The sequence below is a fragment of the Cyprinodon variegatus genome, unplaced genomic scaffold (genome assembly GCF_000732505.1).
Source record: "Cyprinodon variegatus isolate N-32 unplaced genomic scaffold, C_variegatus-1.0 Scaffold383, whole genome shotgun sequence".
Lineage (NCBI taxonomy): Eukaryota > Metazoa > Chordata > Actinopteri > Cyprinodontiformes > Cyprinodontidae > Cyprinodon > Cyprinodon variegatus.
Genome location: NW_015150836.1, coordinates 139,182 through 150,729, shown reverse-complemented (window position 1 = coordinate 150,729; position 11,548 = coordinate 139,182). Strand labels below are relative to the sequence as shown.

General features: G+C 40.5%; 1 protein-coding gene across 1 annotated transcript in view; it reads left to right on the top strand.

Moving 5' to 3' along the window:
- The first annotated feature begins 872 nt into the window (after positions 1 to 872).
- vstm5 (V-set and transmembrane domain containing 5) overlaps positions 873 to 11,548 on the top strand; it is an 11,631-nt gene continuing 955 nt past the window's right edge. Inside the window, exons 1-3 of the mRNA XM_015387030.1 lie at positions 873 to 1,369; positions 6,548 to 6,874; positions 9,641 to 9,784. Coding sequence (XP_015242516.1) covers positions 1,294 to 1,369; positions 6,548 to 6,874; positions 9,641 to 9,784 — 547 coding nt within the window. The 5' untranslated portion in view covers positions 873 to 1,293. The remainder of the gene's footprint in view (positions 1,370 to 6,547; positions 6,875 to 9,640; positions 9,785 to 11,548) is intronic.

Here is an 11,548-nt window from a genome sequence, read left to right as displayed (position 1 = left end):
CGCGAAAGTTTTGATTGATTAGACTTTTATACCCCCCCCACCCCTGCAATTTTTTCCACTAATTGAAATGTCTTTTAATCCACATTAACATGAATTCAACAGACTGTAGTAAACAGATAAATGGAGGCAGAAGATCTCTTTCAGTCATCAATGCACACATTCAGTGACACACAGGAGCTCTTTTAAGCTGGGCACCGTTTCATTCAAAACACCTGTCCCATCAACCAGGAATCAGAATCAGTGCCTTAATAATTCCAGGGCAAAATAGTTTTTACTACATTACTCCATCTGTAACAGAGTGACTTTAGTACCAGTTTGATATAACACAATTTGATACAATATATATAATTAGTGGGTCCCAGCTCCATTTCTCCATCAGTTTGGGGGTCCTTGGCCTGGAAAACTTTGTAGACCCCTTATTTAGATTAATTAAATTTTCTGGGCTGGGATGGCCTAGTCAATAAACTCAGAATCTGTAGTAATAGCTGTTATTTGCTGTTAACAAAACTCAGTATTTTGTCTGAATTTGGGATTTTATGCAATGAAGAATGGAGATAATATTAGTTTCTATGTTTAAAGATGTTGAAGACAGATTCTAACAGACCTGCAGCCAAACATGCTGCTACAGAGTGCTGACTGACAGAGGGAGGCTAAATAAATGCACTTCTACTTCAGCTCCATTCCGCTGTGACATGAAATCCTAAAAGTACATCAGTATTTATGTTGTAATGTGAAGCGCTGTGCTGTAATCGAGGACATTTGAACTAAAATGTCTGCCTCTGTGTTCTGTTTGATTTGCATAAGTATGGACTTCCTGTTTGACACGTTTTTCCAGGTGTGTCCTGGATCGGAGCCCTGAAGCTTCAGTTTGACCCGCTGTCGTTACCTGATCCCACTCTGAGAGCGTTCAGGAGGGCCTTGGTGTTCTGCTGTGGCCTTTCTCAGAGTCACGACAAGCACAGAGAAGTTTCAGGTACGCCAGGTGTGCAATCCTTCTGTTTGCTCTGTGATCTCCGGCTCAACCTGTCTGGTGGGTGTGGGCTGGTCCGGAGCTAGCTGCTGTAGGGAGGGAGAAGAAATCCTGCTCAGTCGTAAGAGACGTTGGGGGAAACTCTGCTTCTTCTCTGGTTTCTGGAAAACAAAACAGGTAAACGGATCCCACCACCTCAGCAAGGAAGAGCCCGGGACCGAGTGGGGGTGGACGGCAGGGGAACCAGCAGCCTGGTCCAGAATGTGAAATAACCTCAGGGGGGATTCTTCTGCTGCGGTTCGACAGATGGGCCTGAGATTCTAATGTGGCATTTCAGGTTCTGGGATGTTCAAGATGTTGCTGTGTTTCTCAGCATCACCCTCTATATGTGTCACTTAGGTGAGTTTCTGTCTGATTCATTGATTACTGCTGTCTGCTTCTACAAAAAGCCAACATTTGTCCTGCATGTCCAGAAATTTAAAAGCAACAAACCCACATTTTCTCATTCTGTCTGTTAATCTGAGTTAAAACTTCTAAAATTAAAACCTTTCTGGCCTCCATGTTCCACAGGAAAGCAGGTAGGAATCCATGAAGGTTTAATGTTTAGTCATTCGCCTTTCTTCTCAGTCAGGACTGAAATGCCTAACCTGTGCTTCATTAAGCAAACACATACCAGCAGAACCAGAACGTCCACTGATTGTCATGTCTCTGTGTTTAAAGGAGAACTAGGAGCTCTCAGCCAGTTTGACCAGTTTCCCACCTTGGTATCAGAAAAACAGAACCTCTGTGGAGCTGCAGGGTGAAATATTGTCCTATTTTATGGCTCAGATGCGGGTCATTCACCCACATGCTGCAGCTGTAACTGCTGCCATATAATAACTGATCAGAAAGGAAACGGAGTGAAAGGTGAAACTGGTTAGAAATGCACAAACCTTTACTCTGGTCTCAGATTTTAGATGCTTCTTTATGTGATTTTAAACATGAACTGCTGGTTTGTTTGAAAAGTTTGGACCAGATTCTCCAGTAAAGACCTTTGATAATCTGTTTAGTTTCACATTCTTCTTTGAAATAAATGCAGCTCAGGTCAGTCCGCATAATGGTCATTTTAAATAGAGCTTTTAGTGATTTATACACCGTTATTTATGAAGCACTTTAAAACAAACCAGGTTTCACAAAGTGCTGCACATATCGAAGATAAAAATAAACAGGATTAAACGAAGAAGCTTAAAAAAATATACTAAAAGATGGTATTAATAAGAACAGTGATTAAAAAGAGAGCCAATCTCTAAGGAAGTACAAAACGCTTTAGCAAAGAAATGTGAGGGATTCTTTGTTTTTGGCATTTTAAGGAGCTGCTGGGAAGCGGACCTTAGGAAGGGGGCAGGTAATAGCTCTAAGAGGGTAAGGGGTATATGTGCTTGGAGAGACTTAAAAACAATAAAACAAATTTAAATCGGATGCTGAAATGTCCAGGAAAGCAATGAAATTAAAATCAGTGGGATTATGTTCCAATTTGGAGCCAAAATGCAGCATTTTGAACAATCTGCAAGCACTTCTAGATGTGTCACTAATCCCTTAATACAATGCGTTACCGTAATCCATTATGGATTAAATAAAAGCTCAGATAATTGTTGTTATTAGGGGTGAGTGTGTCATGATTTTACTAAGGTTCAGACCCAAATGCAGAAGACCAAACGTGGAGACCAGGGAAAATGTTTAACAGGTTTTATTGAAGAGATAATACAGAGAGAAGTGTTGCTCTGAACACTGCTCAACCGGAACTGAAAAGTGAGGGAAAGACACAGCGGTTAGTTCAGGCTCAGTGGGATATTTGACTCGTGAACTTTGGTTGCTGACTCACGTTTCCAGAGAAGTTGTTGAATCCTTGACTCCTGTCTGTGTGTTGTGGTTCCAGTGTTTGTCTTATTGGGTGGAGGGTGGAACAGGGTTTACCCAGAATGCGGTTGTTAATAGGTGAACGGAGAAACTGACTGCCACTCAGATTTCCTGCGGTACTTGAACGGGTCGTAGTGGAGATTAATCCCTTTCTCAGTGCGAAGCTCAAACGATCTCTTGGGGAAAGTGGATCCAAACCTCCTGTTTGAACCCCAGCTCAGTTTGAAGCTCAGTTGATCCTTCCAGGGAGAAAAGGTCCGAAAAATCCATTTTGCAGGATGACTTTCTGCCGAGAGGCAAAAGACAAACAATGTTAAAACTCAGGTTGACAAGAACTCAGTTTGACTCAGCAAAACTCAGCTTGGCGAGAGTACCCAAAACTGGCAAACACTCTGGCGTCGAGGTAGTGGCAGTCAGCAGCTTAAGAACACTCCGTCTAACGAGGAAACCATCAGCAGGTGTGTGAGGAGGCGGACCACAACCAGGCGCCTCCTGGTGGAGGAAGGGAGACAAACACAGAAACACAGACACACAGACAGGAGTCCTGACAGAGTATTGACATGGCTGTTGCAATATGATACATTTCACGATACAATATTATCACAATATTGATATTTTGCGATATTTTCCCCAGCTATCAAAATAAAATGTATTGATAAAATACCAAGTTCTGTATATGTTCATCAGATGATAATGATCATTTGGTTATTTTGGTATCCACGTCGTCTGTGGTGTGAGTCAGTCCACGCCTTTCACTGTGACGGCCTCAACTACAGACATGGTGCTACAGAGTGGCGGCGCAGAGGTAGCCCATTTACACTCATCGTTTTAGGTCAAAATCTTTTGGGTTCTTTTGGTTCTAGGATCTGAAAGATCAATATTATATCAGGCAGCCAAAAATCAAGATATATCAACCAAAACGATTTTTTCTCATGCCTCTAGTCGTTTTTCTCTTATATTGGCTTACGCCTCAGATGGAAGAATCTGTGTAACCCTTCTTAAAGGGGAGAAATATTTAGGAATCATCTGTATAACAGTGGAAGGAAACTCCCTATTTCATGAAAACAGAGCCTAGAGTAGAAGAAAGAAGAGGGCCCAATACTGACCCCTGTGGGACCCCGTAACATAGAGAGGCAGAGGGTGACTGAAAAGAGATTAGCAGATTTTCATTTGTTCCAGGGTAAAACACAGAAAATGAAAGATTTAATAAGAATAAGACTTGTTAGATTTTGTTACTGAACCAAGCAGGTTGGTCAGAAAAACACAAGACTGTGTCCAAATGGTGATTTGAGTTCAAGCTAAAGAGCTGAGTGGTAATTCTGTCAACAATCCATCTATTTAGCCCTAAACTGCATGATGCTGCCACCACCATACTTTGTAGTTATTCTGGTGAGAGCATTAAGCTTCTCTCTTCAAGATATTTGGTGGCTAGAAGGTGTTTATTTTTTTGGAGCGAGGATTTTTGTCTCAGTCAAGACCCTTTTTAGTCAACATTGATGATAAATTGACCTCACTGATGAAAGTTGAGCTCCAGCTAACAACTAGTTAAGTAATTCATTAATCTAGTGATTAATCAAGTAATAGGATTAAACAAGGGGCAAAAAAGACCAAAGCAAACAAATCATTCTGTTCCTTTATCCTAACACACATGCAGCACGTCCCCAGTGCCCACTTTGGTTATAAAGGCTTCCTGTGCTCTTAAACAATGAAGCTCTAAGCTCAATGTGTGAAAAGCTCAGCCTCCTCTGTGTGATTTATCAGCACTAAGCTGCTTTTGTTGAGGAAAAGGTCACAAATCAAGTGTTTCTTTTAAACAGCAGAATTTATCAACTTTTATCAACCTTTAAAGCCAAGAGTTGATTCCAAATCAAACCCTCATCATAAACTTCAGCCACACATTAGACCCTCTGCCAAAAATGCACCGGACAGAACCTGAACCAACTCTCCTCTAACGGCTCTGTAGGAACTTAACCTCTGATCTGTCTCTGCAGGTTTGTGATGGAACCTGTTCGTAGTTATTTTCATTTTGCAGTAAAGGAACTCTGCTTTGTTCCTGCTAGTATCTCTTAGCTGCAGCTTTATTTTTTTTCTACAGTTTTGGTCTATTTATTGCTCTGAGTGGTTTGTTCTTTCACTGCATGTCAAGTTTTACAGTCTGTCTATAATCTAGTTAAAAAATTATTCAATGACTGACTGGGTTGATGATTATTTTAACAATCCATAAGCAATGATTAATCCGAGTTATTGTTTCAGCTCTGCTCTGAACTGCTGTTCAGGTTGTTTCTAAGTAAAGCAGCCTTCAGCCTCTGTGGTTTTGTTTTCTGATCATCCTAACAGATAAAAATACACCTCAACCATGTGTTTCTGGGTGGATAAAACAATGAGGAATAATAATATGTTTGGAAGAGTAAGGGTGAGGTTTTTAAATCTAAGAGTTATGTACCATATGTCAAGCACAGTAGTGGGAGCATCATGCTGTGGTGCAGTCTCACTGCTGCTGTCAAAGGGGCATTGCCCAATAAATAAAAGGCCACTACTTTCAAATATAAAACCCGACCTAAAATCAGCAGCTTTATCTCCTCAGCAAAGGTGGGAAAGAAACAGAGAAATTGTTCCCAAGAAGAAAAAACACAATTTCATTTTTTTTTAGTAAGAGTAGAACATGTTTAGCAAAAAGAAGACTTGATAACCTCATGATAGCATCTGAGTTATTACTTAGAATTATGCGATAAATTCTGATATTTTAAAGACTGTTAATGAAATAATTAGAACAAATAAGGAAATTTAGGCAGAAGAAACAACAGAAACAAATCCCCACTATAGGTAATGCACACATGTAATACCAGTGTAAAATAAATAATATATAAACAATATTTACTCCTTGCTGTATGTTAATTTGACCTTTGGCAGCTTTACCAAATCTAAAATAACTTTGTGTAAAAAATAAATACTCATAATAACTATCACTAACAGCAAGTCTTTATCTGAAGCACTTTGCATATAACAAGCTTGTTATTCGGTTACTCATGAGAACATAGTGGCCAAGCATTTTAAAACCATCTATTTTATAAAAATATTGCTCAAGTAAAAATAAAAGTATGGTGCATTAAAACTACTCCTATCTTTGTTAAAAAGTTAATTAAATGTAACAAATTACCTTTTGGCCTTTTCTTCATTATTCTGCTTAGAGGTAAAAACTGGCTTCGCCACAGTAGACAACTTCCTCGTTTTGTTTATCAGCTGCACAGTATAATGCCCCAAATGTTATAATAAAGGACTTTATTTACAAAAAAATTGAGAAAAAAATGACAATAATAACACAAAAATAACAAAATAATATACCAATAGGATGCCATAATCTTTCAGAAAAAAAAAAAACACTGTCAAATAGCAAGAGAATTCTGATTAAAGTCAGATTTCTGTCCCTGTCAAATAACGGGACTTTGCATCATAAACCAATGCAGGTGGACGGAAACTTGTGACCTGAAATATTTTTGTCCTCTAACCTGACAACCTTGGGTAAACAACAAAACAAAGTGGTGCTTTTCTTCATTGCCTAAACTGTGGACCACCTGCTGCTTTAACAATTTACTTTCTGAGCTGCAATCCTGAACAAAGCAAACCTAAACACATCTGGATCAGTTTTCTGATTTTAAATCTTCTCTTCTCTTTCTTTCAAAGCTGGAGCCATTTCCATCAACTCTTCCCAGAGGAACCTGATCCGGTCAGTGCAGGAGGATGTCTTCTTCTCTGTGGACGTGACGTGCTCCGGGGTCCCTACCATACAATGGAGCTTTATGTCAGGAGAGGGGAGCCGCTCCATAGGGACATGGCAGCCGAGGGTGTTTACCAACATCACAGAGGATTACAGCGGCAGAGTGGAGACCTACGAGAACGGCTCCATGGGCCTGTTGGACCTGCGGCTCCAGGACAGCGGATACTATGTGGTCTCTGTTGAAGACCCGGCGGGGAACAGCCAGGACGTTGGCTTTGTCCTGAAGGTGAACGGTGAGTCCCTCCAGGCTGCATACGGCTCAAAGAAACACAGACTGATTTATTCTGGCAGATGAGAAACGACTTGATTAAAAAGACGAGACTGAACAAGAGTTGAAGGTGAACAATAAGCCTCAGTCTGAAGGTAGAGATTTGAGGCTGATGTTTTCACACTTTGCAGCTTGAAGAAAAAATCCAAATACATTTCTTTTGCAAAGGATCGGTGTGACCCAGGTGTGGTTCTGGAGAGCTTCATCCCTGATCCAGGGAGGTTCCCCTGCTTTAGCACAGCTGATTATAATGATTGCAGTAGACCAAAAGCCTGTTAATCACCTTTCAATTAAAATCAGCTGTGCTGGAGCAAGGAAACCTCTAAAACCTGCAGGACAGGTGGCCTCGAGGACCGAGGTTGGGGATGCCTGCTCCAGATTACACAGATGCTCAGTGACGAAACATGCAATAGATACAGGAGTTGGAGACGGGATGCATCTGAAAGCTCTTCAGATCTGGACCTGGACTCCAGACGTTTGTGTGAAAACCCTCATCATTAAGACAGAGGTCAAAAAGTTCTCAAGAATCTGGTTAAAGTCTTTTATATTTGACTTATACAATGAGTTAGAGGCAGCTCAGGGGAACAGTGCCCTTGCAGCAAGAAGGTTCTGGGTTTGATTCTCGTCTCGGGATCTTTCTGCTTAGAGTATGCATGTTCTCTCTGTGCATTAGGGGATTCTCTGGGTACTCCGGCTTCCTCCCACAGTTCAAAAACATGACTGTTAGGTTAATTGGCTTCTCTAAATTCTCCTTAGGTGTGAGTGTGTGTGTGAATGGTTGTTTGTCTCTGTGTTGCCCTGTGATGGACTGGAGAGACCTGTCCAGGTGTACCCCGCCTCTCACCTGTAGAAAGCTGGAGATAGACACCAGCACTGCTCTCCACCCTGCTTGAGATAAGCGTTAAAGCTACAGTGTGTAATAATTACAGGGATATACAGTCAGAAACATAATATATTATACATAACTATGTTATTTATCATCATCTACGAGCTCAGCCTCTTAAGCTTAATATTTGCGTTGCCTTAGAATTCGTTATTTATAATTACATCGGAGCGGGTCTCGCAGCCATGGAGGCAGACATCTTTGCGCTACGGCAGCGCAGAGCCAACAAACTAGCGATTGCGAGATCGCCCATTACGCTCGAAAGTAACTACGGCAAGTTGAGAGAGATGAACTGAGACGGTACTGAACAATAAATAATCTATACCCTGCACAGACTAATGAAATACTATCTGTAAAATTATCTATGTAAACAAACCTCATCACTTGAGAAGGTAGGTGATGCGGACGTCGTGGAAGACATTTTGTCCCGTAACGCTCGCCGTTCTGTTGGGGGGGAGAAGCGGTGGGGGGGAGATGTTCATGTTGCTGCGGTCTGCAGTCTGAACGTTAGATGTCGCTGAAAATTACACACTGTAGCTTTAAATAGGAGATTGAATTATACAATGTGGCCTCTGCCTGTAAACTGAAACTGGGTCCAAAACATAAGTGACAAATGCATCAACACACAAAATCAGCCTCCTGCAGTGATCCATAGACTTAAACCCTTTAGGTAAATACGTGCGTAGAGTCCTGCGATAGATCGGAGGACTCTGGAGTGTCTGATCCAAACTCTCAAAGATCTCCATCTGTTCCACAGTTTGACATTTTAGAAGGAGAACTAAGTGAAGTCTTCCTGTTCTTCCTGTTGGACCAGAAAGAGTTAAATCTAGGAGTGGCAACAGTTCCTTGGTAATATACAAACACAAATATATTATTTTGTCAAAAACAATGATGTCAAAAATGATCTTTTTCTCTCTTTATAAACAAGATAAAAAAAAATCTTTCTGATTTATTAAAACATTTTTTTATAAAAAGTAAATCTGCCGGATAAAATAGTGTAAAGATATAAACTTTAAATGCTCAGCCTCTGGATATTCTTCTTAGATAAGAACCGACCCGGTGTGGGGGGGTCATGTTAGGTGTTATTTAGAAATAGACCAAAAAACCCTAAATATTCTAGTTCTGAAGTAACTTAGCCAACTGACATTTATTTAATCTTAAAACTTTAAAACCTTAAAAGATTAAAAAAACAACCCTTTAAGCCACTTTTTTGCTTCTTGATTGAATCAGAATGATAAAGTTGATAAAGAACCAGGGATAAAATAAGCACCTTAAACATATCTTAGTTGAACTGCAGCGAAAACTGTTGGACCTAAAAACAGGAAACAAAAACAAACCTCGATAGAGGTCCAGATTTGATAAGGGAAGGCCCGTTTATTAAACCAGCAGAACCATCTTCCTAAAAGGTCCTACTGGCTATAAAGACAGAAGGATGTTTACTCTAACAGTGTTAGCCTTTCCCTGCTGACCTGTTAGAGAAATATAAGATTGATCATGAAGATCCTCTCAGCTGTCTGTCTCTGTCTCCTATTTGTTGTTTTTACCCCAAACTGTTGCAGATGTTTGCTGTAAAGAGGAATTTGTTGATCCTCTAACTGAATCAGGGTCCAGCTGCCCCAGTTCTGCTGTTTGAAAGGATGAACAGCTTTGTTTGGCCTGAAACAGTTTCAGATGTGGAGGGAGGGAAGATTCACTGCAGCGCACGGACGTCTGTGTGAGCCAGTAAACTGTATCTGGACTCTTTGTTTTGGTTCCCACCCTCCACCTGAGATGGTTCCTCCTCTAACCTGGAACCGGATCCTGGTCCTGAACAGAAAGCTGATTCTAGTTGGTTCTGTGTCTTTCTAGAGGTTCTGTATGAGGATCTCCAGTACCTGTCGGTCACCGCCATAGCACTGATGTTTGTGGCCGGTCTGCTCATGCTAACCATGTGGCTGCTGCACAAAGCCTGCAGGAGGATAAAGGCCTGGAGACGCAGGAAGCAGATGCCAGGTGAGTCCACTGAACTAAAGCACCCGACCAGAACCACCAGTCCAGTCCAACATGCAGATCATTGATGGGATGCATGAGGCAGTCAGGCGGGAAGTCTGTTACATACAGCCTTTATCATTAGGCGGTGTATAAAGGGTCATCTTAAAGGCTAAAGGTCAGGGACTCATTACATTATGACCAGTTGAGATAAAGTCAGTCATAGACCCTGTTGCCGTCTGCAGAACATTTTCACCTCAGCCTTCTGAGAAGTTGAGCTGACTCGGTCAGAGCCAATTAGAAAAGACTTGTGATTCTACATGTGCACCTGCTGAGATCCTGGTGCCAAACCCCACAAGACATCTTCAGAGGACTAACATAGTCCAAGCTTTGACGGGTAAGCAGCCAGAAGGAAGGCTGACTGACTGTCAGAGCAGGTGGTCACAATGTTATGCCTGATTGGTGCATTTATTTAGCATTTAAGAATTTTCTGGACCTTGCACAGCACCAAAACCTACAAAGTGTTGCTCCTCCCACAGTATCAGGTTTGATTCATCTTTGGATCACGTCCCTCAGGGTCGATGTTAGAACCAGAGATGCACTGATGTTAGAATTTGGGCTGAGATCGAATAACCTGATACCAATATTTAGCTGCATTGTATCCTATATACTTTCCTACCTGTTTGACACCAACAGAAAAACTGATGTAAGTGCTCCCTAGGGTTGCCAACCGTTCCGAAAAACGGAATTGTATTTAGAAATAGAAGTGCTTGTCCCACAGAGATGAAAAAACAAATTGGAGAAAATGTTTAAAAAAAGAGGAGAGGAATTCGGCTTGATGTGTTTGATTAATGCGCAGGTTTATATGAAGTCTGATATGGCAGGCTGTTTTGACATTTATTGAAAGCACTCTCCTCTCTGCTGTTCCAGATGTAGATCACTAAAATAAGATTCTTCCTGATCAAAATCAAACTCCTAGACCAAACTGTAATAACAGATTTATAAATTACATTTTTGCAGCAGAAACTAAATTTCAGAAAGTTAAAAAAAATAAATAAAAAATTTAACTAATAAGAATTAGGTTTTATATACCTAGACATTCTTACACATTTTAAGTGGCCCTTAGGGCACCTATCAGCTTGAATGAATATATTTATGAGATCTGAAATACATTTCTTCCTCAAAGTAAATCAAGTAATACAAGTTATGAAATTCATTTCTAATCATCCAGAATTTTTCATTTAGGAAGAATTTCATTTTGTTTGAAATGCTCATTTTGACATCAGCCATCAGAAAAACAGCCCTGTGATAGATGGGGTGTGCAGCCCACCCCTCGCCTACCAGAGATAGGCACGGGCCCCAACACGACTGCACCTGAAAGAAGTTATTTTTTCACTGCTAATTTGAGTTACTTCCTTAAACTGAGGGAAAATGCACTTTATTTTTTTTTTCATAGTGTAATTTCTGCATGGATGAAGTCTCTAAATAACTAAAGCTGGTAGAGATTTAACTGAATCTCAAATAAATTTACTGATAACTGACTGAGGGTGAATAGAATACAAATACCTGCTGCACTCTTCAGCAAAATAAAAACCCGTCATGCATCACTTTCCTTTCATTTCACGATAACCCTCTTAGTGTTGGCCTTTCACATGAAGTCCCAACAAAATACACAGCTTTGTTGCTGTAGTTTCAAAATGTTAAATTCTTCCAGCATTTATATATATATATATATATATATATATATATATATATATAAATGCTATATATGGAAGAGGATTAGGGCCA